Source organism: Dipodomys merriami, unplaced genomic scaffold (genome assembly GCF_024711535.1).
Source record: "Dipodomys merriami isolate MVZ:Mamm:240054 unplaced genomic scaffold, mDipMer1.0.p SCAF_3, whole genome shotgun sequence".
NCBI lineage: Eukaryota > Metazoa > Chordata > Mammalia > Rodentia > Heteromyidae > Dipodomys > Dipodomys merriami.
In genome coordinates this window covers 24,023,556-24,039,060 of record NW_027204492.1, presented here as the reverse complement: position 1 = coordinate 24,039,060, position 15,505 = coordinate 24,023,556, and the positions used below count along the sequence as shown (strand labels likewise).

Sequence of the window (15,505 nt, the reverse complement as noted above, 5' to 3'; positions counted from 1 at the left end):
TAGCATTTCAGATTAGATAATATGAACTTTGGTGTGAATATCTAATCACAGAAAGTATTCAACAAATGTTATATAATGTCTTTTACAAAGTACCATTTGAACCACACAGATTCTGTTTTAGTTTTTTTTAGATGCCCATGTGGGGATTTATTTGAAAGAGTTATTGGTATAAAATATCTACTCTATAATTTTCTATTAAAATTTCTATTGTTATCCAGTGGTAGTTCTCTTGTTTCTGAGGAAAAACAGTCACACTGTCTCTAGGAAGAGTCCACTGGGTGTGGATAATGTTGCAAGCATTTTATACAGAAGGTATTGGTATGTTCAGTTTTAGAGAAAAATATGTCATAAGATAAAAATATGTATCATTGTTCATGAATATTATAGGTAAGTCAGTGTATTACTTTGATAAAGGAAACAGTTATATAAGATCAAAAAATAATTTATAACTCAATGCAAGTAGACTCTTTGGGTTCATGGTTCCAAGGAGACTGTGTGTATGTGTGTGTGGGAGCAATAAATGGTCAAGATGTATAGAGTTTAATTAAACAAAACTGACATAGCACCACCTGGCTATCTGAGGACTTTCCTTATCAACTGAGCTGCTTAATGTATACTGAGCTTTGTCAAAACTACAAGTAGTAAATTCTTGAGGAAGGCAGGCATACTATATAATTAGCTTATCAGTTTCAAAGGATTTAATGAACAATCAAGATTAGAATAAAAAAATGATAGCAATTACTTGATGGCTTAATTCTGGGTAATTAATCTACCAAGCTCTCTTTTAATACCTTGTTAGATGTTTTAATATGTAATAGAGTTAATTTTTTAATAACAAATGCAGTTTTCATTTTAAAATATTTTTCCTTGTTCATAGGCTCTTCAGTCGTAGAGATCCAGAGGATGATGGGATGATGAAAAGAAGAGGAAGGCAAGGTCCAAATGCCAATCTTGTTAAGACATTGGTCTTTTTCTTTCTGGAAAGTGAGGTTAGTTTATGTTGTTTAATTTATACTTTATTTCAAATAATTTCTGAGATGTTATTAAAATGAAGTGCTTGTTAAATACTCTGTTGTCACTTTTGAATAGAACAGAAATCTTCTTCATTCCAAAATTTTAAAGAATAATTACTAGTTGTAATAAGATATTCAAATATTAGGATTCTATGTACTTTTGGAATCAGATAAACCTGATTATCAATTGGTCCTTCTTGCTAGTTTTGTAACCTTGGTTAAGTTACCTACTCATTTGAAGCCTCACTTTCTTAGTAACAAAATATGGAATAATTTTCAGCTGACATAGTGAACTTATATTGAATAATTTTATTGGAATATTGCAGCATCTTGAATTTCAATGCTAAAATCTGCTTGTATATATTCCTTTATATATACTGCTGAATTCAGTTTGATAATTATGGGGATATCCCCTCTATGCTCATGAATAGAAAAACACTGATAGACAATTTCTAAAAGTTTTTAATAGTTTTTAAAATCATGATTATACTCCCTCAAGTTGGGAAGATATAAGGTCTGCTAGGCTTAACAGAATGAAGAGAATAATTTGTTTCTGAAGCAAATTGACAGTAAGATGTATTTTATATCTTAATTAACCATTATTTCCACTCATTTAAAGTCAAATAATAGTATATCTAAGAATTGACTGAAACTAACTGCTTTCTGAATAAGCATATAATCTTTTTATAAGTAAGTATGCATATTATATTTTCCAAAATAATTTTTGTATAAATGTTTTAAAAGCTTAAAAATGTTCAATGAGGCCTAATAAGCTTGAATTATGTATAGCAAATTAAGGGAATTCCTTCTTCCATTTGGATTGCTGTTTGAGTATTTGTACATGGTGTCACCAAAACTTATGTTCCCTTGAATTACTATTTGTCTAAGACCATATTATTCTTTTCAAATTTTAGCTACATGAGCATGCAGCCTATCTTGTGGATAGCATGTGGGACTGTGCTACTGAGCTGCTAAAAGACTGGGAATGTATGAATAGCTTATTGCTAGAGGAGCCACTTAGTGGAGAGGAAGGTAAGGATATTTAATTTTAGTAGTTGTCTTACCTAGACACTTTGAAAATACATTTTACTTGTTTTCTCTAGAGTGTGTGTGTGTGTGTGTGTGTGTGTGTGTGTGTGTGTTCTGCTGAGGATTACACCCAAGGCCTCATATATTCTAGGAGCACTCTACATGTGAGCCTTACCTCCAAGGCCTCATATATTCTAGGAGCGTGTGTGTGTGTGTGTGTGTGTGTGTGTGTGTGTGTGTGTGTGTGTGTGTGTGTGTGTGTGTGTGTGTGTGTGTGTGTGTGTGTGTGTGTGTGTGTGTGTGTGTGTGTGTGTGTGTGTGTGTGTGTGTGTGTGTGTGTGTGTGTGTGTGTTCTGCTGAGGACACCCAAGGCCTCATATATTCTAGGAGCACTCTACATCTGAGCCTTACCTTCAGCTCTATTCTCATATTTGTGTTTATATATGTGTATGTTTATGTGGATATTATACTGCAGTAACATACAATTGCTGTCAGAATTTAATGTTTTCTCTCTAGGATCACTTTTAGACACAGATTGCTGATGAGTTTAGGAAGATTTAACTTGTTCTCACCTTTTGTGTGATAAATAATGAAATATTCTGTAGTACATTAGGTCACTTTCTATTCATAGGCAGAAGAAACTATTATGTAATAGTTACTGGTAAGAAAAATAGATTAACTCTGATTTAATTTTTTTAGCATTAACAGACAGACAAGAGAGTGCGCTGATTGAAATAATGCTTTGTACTATTAGACAAGCAGCTGAATGTCATCCTCCTGTGGGAAGAGGGACAGGAAAAAGGGTATGCCAATGTTTTTTCAATATTCAAAGTTTCATTTTTCTTTTCCCAGTATGTTTTATAGAAATCTTATTCTTATTATGGAACAAACATATGATTTTTAATTTTTATTCTTCAGATAAACTTTTATTATACACATGTGTTAGATGTAAATCTTAAAGCATTTAACAATTTGAGAAATTTTAGTTCTTTTTTTTTTTAAAGGATAATAATAAATTTATTCCTCTGAAGGAAAAAGAGCGTCAATTTTCTAGGCTCTCAGCTGAGAAATTTTAGTTCTATAACATGCTTTCTTACTCCGTGAGGGATAACACACTAACAGTCTGTTTAAGACTGAATGTAGCAGGCCAGTTTAGAATGATTTTTTTGTGTATGATTTAGTTTGTTGATTTTTTTCTAATATAAAACTAGAAATAAAGTAGAAATAAATATTAATTGAAATGAGGGGATTCCTATTTCCCACCGTCATAGCACAGTATTTACAATGTATTCCAAGAATTTCACTGGCTTTCAAACTTTGTTATCAAGCATAGAATGCATTTTTGATGTTGTTGTTGGTCATGGGGCCTGAACTCGGACCTGGGCGCTGCCCCTCAGCTCTTCAGCTCAAGGTGAGCACTCTACCACTTGAACCACAGCGCCACTCCCAGTTTTCTGGTGGTTTATTGGAGATAGAGTCTCATGGACTTTCCTTTTTGGGCTGGCTTTGAACCTCAGATCTCAGCCTCCTTAGTAGCTAGGAATACAGGTGTATCATCAGCACCTGGCTTAGAATGCATTTTTCATATTGTGGTATAGTGTACACAAAATATATGTATTTGTGTGTACCTGAACCAAATTTTCATCATGTGATACTGAAACAGTATATGATTCATTCTTTATATTTTGTTCTGTTTCTTTTAAAATTATTTAGTTTTTGCATTGTCCAATATTGAAACCAGGGCATTGTGCCATTTCTAGGCAAGTGCTGTGCCAATGAGCTATACCCCTATTACTATTTTTTTAAACATGTTTCATTTCCAATTTCTGGTAGCAACTTAATTACTTTGAATTTATAAGCCATGTTTTATTTCCCACAGCCTAGATTAAGTTGAAACCTGCTTAACCTCATGTTTCAGTTCCAAAACCACAATTTACAGTTTTTAAATACTTCTATCCAGAGGTAGAGTTGGTTAATCTCATTGAATTTCAATTTTTCCTATAGGACTATTCATTTAGTTTTAGTTCTTTTTTCTTTTATATATGTAAGATATTCACATTTGTCACTTCTATGATTAAAGTTTTACAGTAGGAATTTTTGGCTTGTGTGGTACATTCATTCCTATAGTTTCAGTACTCATGAACCTGAAGCAAGAATGTTATATGAGTTGAAAGCCAACCTAGGTGACATAACAAGATCTTTCCTGAAGAAAATTCTTTTTTGTATCTAGCATTTAAAATACAACTTTATTACTTGTTGTGTGGCTGTGTTAGCTAAAATTTGGCAGTTAATAATGTTTAATAAGTTTAATAAATGTTAATGTAAGCCTGTTACTTTAGGTGCTCACAGCGAAGGAGAAGAAGACTCAGTTGGATGACAGGACAAAAATCACTGAACTTTTTGCTGTAGCTCTTCCTCAGTTACTAGCAAAAGTAAGTTTGTGTTAGTAATATAGTGTCACTAAAAATTACAGATGTTTTTCAAAATGCTTCCTTACAATAACCATGTTTCTCATGATCCTTCTATTTCAAAGTATTCTATAGATGCAGAAAAGGTTACTAACTTGTTGCAGTTGCCTCAGTATTTTGATTTGGAAATATATACCACTGGAAGATTAGAAAAGGTAAGAATTTTTTTGTGTACAAAAGAACTTTGAAGCTGGGTGCTGTTGACTGAGATCTGAGGATTGGGGTTTGAAGCCAGCCTGGGCAGGAAAGTCCATGAGACTCTAATCACCAGTTAAACACCAGAGAACCAGAAGTTGAGCTGTGGCTCAAAGTGGTAAAATGCTAGCCTTGAGTAAAAAAATGTTCAAGAACAGTGCCCAGGTCCTGAGTTCTTCCTCCCCCCTCAAAAAAAACATTGAAGACAAATTTTAATTTACCCTATCATAGCATTTGTTTGTATTTTAAAAATATTTTTGTAGCATGAGAGGAAGCCTATATCTTAATATTCATATATTTTAAGAATATAGTGCTAAGACTTCCCATTTGCTTTGTATCCATAGCTTTATTCTTAGACATTGTGTGACTCTGTCACTGATTATTTATGTTAATTTTCCATGGCTAACTGGGTAAAAGAATCATAAAAGCAAAACTAGCTAATGTTCGTTGAACACTTTCAATATATTACAGGAACTATTATAAACTATATGATATGCTTGGACCAAAGCCCTAGGTAATAGTATTCCCATTAAAGTTGAGGAAATAAATATGACCAGATCAGTCTGTTTACTTAACATGACTCAAAATATGCAAAAATGTATGTGCTATATCATAAAGTTATTATGTTTCAAAATTTCACTGTTATTGATGCAATCAATTAACATTTGTTGTGTATACCTTAGTGGGTCTTGCACGTACGTCCCAAGTATGTACTATATATACACTATACATACTATACATGCTAAATGCATCTATATATACCCCTAGCCATACACCTTGGTTTTAACTCAAAGGTATTTTATTTTCCAGCATTTGGATGCCTTACTGCGCCAGATTCGAAATATTGTAGAGAAGCACACTGATACAGATGTTTTGGAAGCATGTTCTAAAACGTACCAAGCACTCTGTAATGAAGAGTTCACAATCTTCAACCGAGTAGATATTTCAAGGAGTCAACTGATTGATGAATTGGCAGATAAATTTAACCGTCTTCTTGAGGATTTTCTACAAGAGGTATGTAATATTTTATAGTATTTTGACAGTTGGACCCTTTCCCTCCATTAATTAGTCTTGGTTATGGTCTAGCAGATATTAAAATCATGCTCTGTGTGTGTGTGTGTGTGTGTGTGTGTGTGTGTGTGTGTGTGTGTGTGTGTGTGTGTGTGTGTGTGTGTGTGTGTGTGTGTGTGTGTGTGTGTGTGTGTGTGTGTGTGTGTGGTGTATAGTGTATAGTGTGTAGTGTATAGTGTATAGTGTGTAGTGTATAGTGTGTACTGGTCCTGGGAATTGATCCTCAGGACACAGTCCTCAGATCTTAGCTTCTTGAGTAGCTAGGATTATAGGCATAAGCCACTGGTGCTCCACTATGCTCAGGTTTCTTATTCTGTGAGTCATCAAGGTACTGATAGTCCTTGATCAAAAAATGGAAAATTGGTATGAATCTGTGACTTGGAGAGTTGGAAGCAAAACTAGGAATTTTTTCTTTGATTTAAAGAAGTGAATTAAACAGATTCCTGGTTTTAGCCTATTCAGGAATAGGGTGTTAATGGAACAGAAAAGTAGGGGTAATATGAGACCAAATAGGAGATTTATTGGTGTTTCTTCAGTGTTCAAAACTAAAAGCCCTCATTGTCATGTTCCCTGTGCTGTAGTCTTAGTAAGTTGCTACTATGGCCAATGTTGGTTTGGGAGTTTTCTGTGGTTCTGTTGTATCTTCTTCAACTTGCACTTTTACTGTGTTTTTTTTTTCTGGAAATACCCTTGTACCTTATTTTTGTCAGTTGTGGAGTGTGAATTCAGGGCTTGGATGCTGTCCCTGAGCTCTTTTGCTTAAGGCTAGAGTACTTGTGCCACAGTTCCACTTCTGGTTTTTGAGTGGTTACTTAGAGATAAGAATCTGTAACCTGGCTGTACATCATCTTGACAATAAAGAAAATAAGAAAAAAATGAAAGAAGTGATTTAAAAACTTTCATCTGACAGTAAAAATAAATTAATTAAATAAATCTCCCGAGAACTTTTCTTCCCAAGGCTGACTTTGAACCGTGATCCTGAGATCTCACTGAGTAGCTAGGATTACAAGTGTGAGCCATTGGCATCCAGCTCCTTTTTTGTTGTTGTTGTTGTTGTTGTTGAATTTTTCTTTTTTTTTTTTTCAATTTACTTTTATTGTAAAGGTGATGTACAGAAGGGTTACAGTTATATAAGTTAGGTAATGAGTACATTTCAAACAGTGTAATCCTTTGTTTACTTTAACTTCCCTTCCCCGGATTCCCCTCCCCCTCAAGTTGTAAATTCCGTTTCCAACATGTCTAGTGAGTATCAATATTGCATTGGTTCTCCCTTTGTTCCACTGTTTCTGTGATTCCCCTTACCTTCCCCAAGTCAGTTAAACTTATAAAGACAAAGGGTACCAAAATCAGAAACAGTGTCCATGGGGAATAAACCAGAGGAGGAAAAAAAAGAAAATGAAAGAAATAACTGCAAACAGTACATTAAAAAAATGTTGTTGTTTTCATATCATGGAGATCATTTTGATTAGCATCATTTTATATGGCCATATGTACATAGCTATTGGGCTATTGTGAACCTCTGCTAAGACTATCCTAGACATATACTAATCACTACAAATTAGGGAAAACATGGAGACTGTTTCTTTGGGTCTGGTTTTACCTCCTTTGTACTCCCCCTTTTTTTGTACCTCTTTTTTTTTCTTGTTTGTTTGTTTTTGTTGGTCATGGGGTCTGAGCTCTGGGCCTGGGTGCTGTCCCTCAGTTCTTCAGCTCAAGGCTAGTGCTCTACCACTTGAGCCACAATGCCACTTCCAGCTTTTTCTGCTTATGTGGTGCTGAGGAATCGAACCCAGTTCCTCAGGCATGCAAGGCAAGCACTCTACCACTGAGCCACATTCCTAGCCCCTCCTTTGTACCTTTTAATGTATGAGACTAAAATCAAAAGCTGTGGCTGTTTGCTGATGGCTCATGCTTGTAATCGTAGCTACTCAAGAGGCTGAGATCTGAGTGTCAGGGTTCAAAGCCAGAGTAGGCAGGAAAGTCCTTGAGGCTCTTTTCTTTAATTAACCACCCAAAAGTCAGAAATGGAGCTGTGGCTCAAGTGGTAGAGTGCTAATCTTCAGCAAAAAGCTCAGGGACAGAGCCCTGACCCTTAGTTCAAGCCCTAGGACTGACACCAAAGAGAAAAAAAAAATCAAAAGCTGTCGTTTTCAAATTATTGCTTATAGCTTTTCCCATATAACTGCTGTTACTTATGGCATAAAAATCATATAGAAAAAAATCATAGATTTTGAAACTTTTGTTTTTTTTGTTTTATCAAGTTATTTAACATTGTGTTGCTATGTCACATTCTAGGCTTGTTAACCTGTACTAATTTAGTGATTGTGCACATCACAATCACTGGCTTCCACATTCTGGGTAAAATTTTTAATAATTCCATTGTTGGCTGAATATGATTGTGATTAGGACAAGTTAATTTAGTATGAAGCCATGGTTTGTTAATTAAGTTTAATTCATTTGAAGGAAAATTAATCTTTAAAAACCAAGTATGCTTTTTGAGAGACCTGGAATTCAATACAGTAGATTAAATATAGTAGTATTTAAGCAATTTTATTTTAAATGTAGTAAGACTGAATTTTTTATGCTTAAGTTACCCTGTATTGAAAAACATGTGAGCAATTATTGATGTCCATCATACAGACTATCATTTGTAGACATTATTCAGAGGCTTTCACCCCATTTGTTTGTGATTGGTGTGATAAATCTTTTTCAGGAGTACTATGATTAGTTTATCTAAGTTTTGTCCTTTATATGTTGTCTTTTATGATTGCTTTCTTGTAATCTAATGTGTTTTCTTTTGTTGCCATAGTACATTTATAACTGTGTAAATGTAGATATCTTCATAGTTTGTGTCTTTCTAATAGAAAAGGAGAGTTGAGGCATGGCTCAGATGGTAGGGTACCTGCTAATGACCAGAAAGCAAATTCCAGTTTGAGTCCCCTCTCAGACCAAAGGGAGGAATATCGTTTCATTTTTCTCTTCGGGGGCACATTGTACCTCTGATAGTTTAGCCAGATCTAGGCATTGTAAGATGAAGATTATTTGTGCTTGTTTTTATTATTTTATTTCGCAAGGTACTATTACCAGGTTACTACTATAGGATTTTTTACGTTGGTGGTTCTTAATATGTAATTGATATTCATAGGGTGAAGAACCTGATGAAGATGATGCATATCAGGTGTTGTCTACATTGAAGAGGATCACTGCTTTTCACAAGTAAGTTGAACCTTTTAGGTTCTGCTTTTTTCCCCCCACTAGTCCTGGGGCTTGAACTCAGGGTCTGGGCACTGTCCTGATCTTCTGCTCAAGGCTGGTAGCACTCTACCACTTGAGCCACAGTGCCACTTTCAGCTTTTTCTGATTATGTGGTACTGAGGAGTAGAACAGAGGGTTTCATGCATGCTAAGCAAGCACTCTATCACAGAGCCACATTCCCAGCCCTGCTTTCTTAAAACTGTAGTAGTCAACATGTGTATTTTGCAGTTTCTAATATTTTCAAATTCTTTGCTAGGTTTTCTTTTTAGATTTTCAGAAGAGTACTTGTAGAGTCATTTTGAATTGGAGAGTGACTGAAAAATGTAATAATCTTTTAAAAAGGACTTTTTTTGTAGTAGTGGCATGTTAAGATGCTTATTGTATTTACTTTGGTAACATTCTGTTAAAACTGAAGTTCAAAATTATGATAAATTACTATTTAACATAGCTGGATTTTTTTTTTTGCAGTGCTCATGATCTTTCAAAATGGGATTTGTTTCCTTGTAATTACAAACTCTTGAAAACCGGAATTGAAAATGGAGATATGCCTGAGCAGGTTTGTTTATTTATATGTTTCATATATAGCTTTGAGAGTAAACGCCTGTGACTTAAAATTTACCTTTATTCTCTTGGTTCGTTATTACAGATTGTTATTCATGCACTGCAGTGTACTCACTATGTAATCCTTTGGCAGCTAGCGAAGATAACTGAGAGCAGCTCTACAAAGGTATGTGGTTATTTAACATTTTTATTACATTAAATATCATTCATTGATATCAGCAAGCACATACTTTTAATGAAACCATTCTTCAATGAAGTCTTGGTTGTTTCTATTCTAATATGTATGCACATGTACATAAAACAAGTTTCTAGTTTGATATATAGTCTGTAAAAGAGCACCAATGGCATTTTCCTTTGATTAAATATGCTATTTTAAGTTCAAAAATGTATTTTCCTTAAAGTTATTTACATCTGAAACTGATAAAAGTCTCAGAATTGGTCACTAGAAATAGAATTTTGTAAATCAGGGCCTGGGAAGGTGGCTCAGTGGGAGAGCGCTTGCCTTGCATGCTCGAGGCCCTGGGTTCGATTCCTCAGCACCATATAAGCAAAAAGAAAAAGCCGGAAGTGGTGCTGTGGCTCAAGTGGTAGAGCACTAGCCTTGAGCTGAAGAGCTGAGGGATAGCGCCCAGGCCCAGAGTTCAGGCCCCACGACCGGACCAAAAAAAAAAAAAAAAAAGAATTTTGTAAATCATGATGAAAATTTTTTCCAACAAGTAGATAAATCTGTTGGACTATGCAAATTTTTCTTAAATTATCAAAGGCCCTGATTTGTTTTGGTCCTGGGACTTGAGCTCAGGCTTAGGCATTATCCCTGAGCTTTTGGCTCAAGGCTAGCACTCTACCACTTGAGCTACAGCTTTGCTTCCGGCTTTTTGATATTTAATTGGATGAGTCTCATGGATTTTCTTGCCTGGGCTGGCTGGTTTCTAAGTTCTAAGTCTCCTGAATAGCCAACACCTGGCTTCCTGATTATGTTTTCCTGATTACTACTTTATGTCTCTTGTAATTTGACTAGGAGATAGAACTTTTAAAACTTTATCCATAATGATAATCTTTAATATACTTAGTAATTGATCTAAACCAGGATTTACTTTCCTGTTTGAAAATTGGAAGCTTAAACATTGTACTCACAGTAGCAGTATTGCTTTACATATTATTTGGGCTCATTTTTTGTATTTTATTTTTTGGACATAAAATATTGTTCATAGCTATTTTCTTCAAGAGGGAATATATGATATACTTGTATCACATAAATTTACTGAATAATGTTAAAAGCTTAAAATTTCTTTGTTTTTAAGCTGTTTCATATCCCCAGTTAGATTTTTCCTCTTGAGAAAAAGAGTCTAGTATTGTTAAAATACTGTACTTTTGGGCTGATAGTGTGGCTCAAATAGTAAAGTGCTTAGCATACAATGAGGCCCTGTGTCCAAACCCCGCAAATGTGTACTTTTTGTGAGACACTTGGGCAAAAATTTGTAAAGTTGGTTTTCTCTTGTCATGTAGCTCAGGTTATCTGACATGAAACATCTGTGTAGCTAAGTTTGGCTGGGAACTTACTGTCCTTTTACCTTACCTTGCTAAGTACTAGGATTATAGTAGTGTGCCATCAAACACGGCTTTTATATTAAAGAAAAATTGGTTTTAGGTGACAGGATTCTCACCTTTTAGCCACGCTGGCTGCTTCCTTAGTGTTTGAATTACAGTTGTGTCTAACATACCTAGAAGCTTAATTAGCTGGTTTATAGCAGGGACAGTGATCATATTAGTATGCATAACTACTTACTTATGTCAGAAGTTACTTAAGATGGGAAAAGGGCTGAGTGTTAGTGGCTCATGCCTGTAATCCTAGGTACTCAGGAGGCTGAGATCTAAGGATTGCAGTTCAACTCTAGAAATGGCAGTAAATTCCATGAGATTCTTATCTTCAATTAGCAGAAAACTGCAAGTAAAACTGTGGCTCAAAGTGGTAGAGTGCTAGCCTTGAGCAAATGAGCTCAGAGATAATACCCAGGACCTGAGTACAAGCTCTACAGCCATCCCCTCCTCCCCCGCAAAAAAAAAAAAAAGATGAGAAAAAAGTAATATTGTGAGAAGAGGAAGGGGTTAGTAGAACTTTTTAAAAAATCTGGTTGCTTGATTGAGCTTTCACAAAGTGTGATCTCCATGTTAGGACTTCGTTCATTCATTCATTCAGTGCTCTTCCTAGGGCTTGAACTCAGGAATTGGGTCTTGTCCCTGAGCTTTTGTGTTCAAGACTAGCTAGCACTCTCTACTATTTGAACCACAACTATACTTCCAGCTTTTTTTTTGGGGGGGGGTGTCCGTCGTGGGGTCTGAACTCTGGGCCAGGGCGCTGTCCCTCAGCTCTTCAGCTCAAGGCTAGTGCTCTACCACTTGAGCCACAGTGCCACTTCTGGCTTTTTTTCTTTTTGCTTATGTGGTGCTGGGGAATCGAACCCAGGGCCTCATGCATGCAAGGCAAACGCTCTACTACTGAGCCACCTTCCCAGCCCCATATACTTCTAGCTTTTTAGTGGCTAATTGGAGATTAGTCTGGTTGACTTTCCTGCCTGACCTGGCTTTGAACCACAATCGTCACATCACACCCTCCTGAATAGTTAGGATTACTGTTGTGAGCCACCAGTGTCTGGCAGGCCTACTTTTATTTAACTACTAGTATATAATAATCATCCTAACATTCATTTGGTGTGTAGTATCAAAAGTTGGGCCAAAATTTGTAGCTTAAGTAGGTTTATGTGATTGAGCTTTACAGATAATTTTATATTTAACAAATGAGTAGGTATTTAGAAAATAAAATTCAGTGTTTTAATGTACATTTAAAAGCTATTTTAAAGGTTCTGTTACTACTATAAAACGATTTTTTTTACTTCTCTAATTTTTAAAAATTAGAACTTTTTTTTAAATAAGAAAGATGTTATTTTTAAATAGTAAAGTAAACATGTAGTGTATATGTTTACTTTTTAATCATTCTGATCTGGTAGCTTTTTGGTAAAGATAGCAATCTATAGTTATATGTTTCCATATTTTAAAGGACCAAATCACTTTGGATATAATTATTTAATACCTGATACTTATAAGGCTGTATTTTGGTGAGGTTTGTAAAAAAATAAATAAATGTGTTTGCTTTGTTCTTCCTCCTAATTATTAAGGAGACATTTAAGTCAAATACACAAGTAGAATTAATATAATTATCTATGTGGCAGTATATTCTGTTATTTTAAATGTCTTAATTGCTGGTTTAATTGTGTATATAATATTGTAAATTGTTAATGTTAAATTTTTTCAAGGAGGACTTACTGCGTTTAAAAAAACAGATGAGAGTGTTTTGTCAGATATGTCAGCATTACTTGACCAACGTGAATACTACTGTTAAAGAACAGGTTAGTAATTGATTTTGTAAGCAACCTTAATAAAATGGAAGCTACTGTAAAATATTTAAATAATACAAGAAATACCTGCTGTGTGATACTTAGTTTTCTCGTAGCCCACATGCGAATGAGAGTACTTTAAATGTACCAGGCATTTTATTTGTATTCAAATATTCATGATATAATATTTTGTTCCATAGAACAAAGATACTAAATTTGTAAATTACTTGCTATTGGAAAATGAATACTATGAGGCATTTTTAGTCAGTGCAGAGTAGAGTAAGTCACTAGAGTCAGAAAATCTATGATTAAGACCTGATTACACATTCTCTATCAGTGTTAAAATACTGTATAAGGAACCTCACATTGCTGAAAATTAAAAAAGAATATTTGTGAAATTACTTTGTAGGTAGTAAAATTCTAGAAAATAGTACATGAGTTTTTTTATTTTAAAATGTAGGAAGTTGGGTTTTATTTCTGTGTTAATGTGTAGTTTTAAAACATGATGGTGTTTTATAAGAAAACTTACAACATTATTTACTTTTTTTAAACAGGCCTTCACTATTCTGTGTGATATGTTGATGATCTTCAGCCATCAGATCATGTCAGGAGGGCGTGATATGTTAGAGCCATTAGTTTATACACCTGATTCTTCATTGCAGTCTGAGTTGCTCAGTTTTATTTTGGATCATGTCTTCATTGAACAAGATGATGATAGTAATAGTGCAGGTAATTTTATTATTATGTTCTTAAGTTTCTTTGTCCATTGTAAATCCTATTAAGTAAAAATGTACAGTGTTGTGCTACAATATATTTTCTTTTCAGAATATGAAAACAAGTATGCATTCTAATACATTAGTCTTCTTTTCTGGTAAAACAGGTATGCATTCTAATACATTAGTCTTCTTTTCTGGAAACATTGGAAGTACAGTGTGATGTTGAACATAGATGGTTTGGTTTTTTGTTTTTCCAGTCCTGGGGCTTGAACTTAGTGCCTGTGCCCTGTCCCCGAGATTCTCTGTGCTCAAGGCTAGCACTCTACAATTGAACCACACAACACTATTTCCAGATTTTTCAGAGTAGTTCATTAGAGATAAAAGTCTCATGGACTTTTCTGCCTGGGCTGGCTTTGAACCATCATCCTCAGATCTCAGATTCCTGAGTAGCTAAGATTACAGGCGTGAGCCACTGGCGCCCACGTGACTATGGAGTTTGAGTGATACCTCTGTTTCTCACTGACTTTGGTCCTGTATTGCTAATTTGTAGCTATTGTGAAGATTAAGTAAAACTGGATTATAATAGCACTTGGACTTGTCACAGTTCTTGATTCAAATCCATCATCCCTGAGGTAATCCCTATAGTAAACCAATTTAGAGGCGTTTGGAGGAGAATAAAATATTTTAGTTTTTTGTTGCATATTTGTGTAAACATTTTTATATTTTGAGTATATTAAACAGTTTGATTCCTGAATGTTAGAAAAAATGTGTCAACTGCCCTATAAAATCTAGTATAATACAACATGTTCACAGAACAATAGTCAAAACATACTACCCATTCTCTTCATATCCTAATTCATCCACAGATTTCTTACTTGAATATAAGATTTTGGGAAAACAAGCAGTTCTTAGTGGGTTGTTATAGGTTTGTTTTTCAATTTGAAATTATACATCAAGTAAAATAAAACATCAACATATGAATTCTATGACATGTCACTATATAGTTTCTAAATAAACATAATTCTATACATGGCTTATAGCCTATCTTAGCAATAAGGAACTTTGTTCTCATCATTTGGTGAAAAGATACCCAGAACAGAAGTGAACAATCCTGAGTAGCCAAAACAATTGTCAAAATCTGTAATAAAAGCTTATGTGCTTTGTTTTTTGCTTTACTTTCTCAGCTTGTGGTTTAATAATACCTTAATTTTTACTAATAATTTTGACATGCTTAATGGTGAGCAGGCAGAATACTAGATCCTATAGATCAGATAAATCGAGACACAATCTCTTTTCTCAACATTTAAGCTCAAGTGGAAAAGGTATTTAAAAACTAGTTGTCAATGCAATTTGATAATTAGAGAGACATGTAGGCCATGTAGAAGAATTTCTAATTGGTCTGCATCTTTGAAAGAAGGTAACAACTTATCCTCCTATTTTTGCCTTCCCACATCATGCCTGGGATGATAGGCATTTGCCACTCTACACAGTTTATTGGTTTGAAATTTGATCTTGATAACCCTTTGCTCGGATTGCTCTCAAACTGCTATCTTTTTGATCGCTACTGAGTAGCTAGGATTAAGGTGTAAGCCAGTGTCACTGGCTTGCTTACACTTTTTAAATGAAATATATCCTAGTCTGGTGGGAATATATAAATTATAACTTTTGTACATGCCCTCTTGTCAGTAATTGTTATAATTAGCTGCACCAGTTTCAGATATTTTTTAAAGAAACAATCCCATTATTGTTCCTTTTACCTAAGTGTAATTGCCATCCTAAATTTGGTATTTATCACATTTTTGCAT

General features: G+C 34.6%; 1 protein-coding gene across 2 annotated transcripts in view; it reads left to right on the top strand.

Annotated features, from left to right (window-relative positions):
• Positions 1-15,505, top strand: part of Stag2 (STAG2 cohesin complex component) — a 132,587-nt gene that overhangs the window by 89,183 nt on the left and 27,899 nt on the right. For both annotated transcript variants that reach the window (XM_070039771.1, XM_070039772.1), the window contains exons 14-24: positions 878-989; positions 1,928-2,045; positions 2,742-2,845; positions 4,382-4,474; positions 4,576-4,665; positions 5,516-5,719; positions 8,922-8,992; positions 9,500-9,587; positions 9,678-9,758; positions 12,904-12,996; positions 13,539-13,713. In XM_070039771.1, the coding sequence (XP_069895872.1) occupies positions 878-989; positions 1,928-2,045; positions 2,742-2,845; positions 4,382-4,474; positions 4,576-4,665; positions 5,516-5,719; positions 8,922-8,992; positions 9,500-9,587; positions 9,678-9,758; positions 12,904-12,996; positions 13,539-13,713 (1,229 nt within the window). The remainder of the gene's footprint in view (positions 1-877; positions 990-1,927; positions 2,046-2,741; positions 2,846-4,381; positions 4,475-4,575; positions 4,666-5,515; positions 5,720-8,921; positions 8,993-9,499; positions 9,588-9,677; positions 9,759-12,903; positions 12,997-13,538; positions 13,714-15,505) is intronic.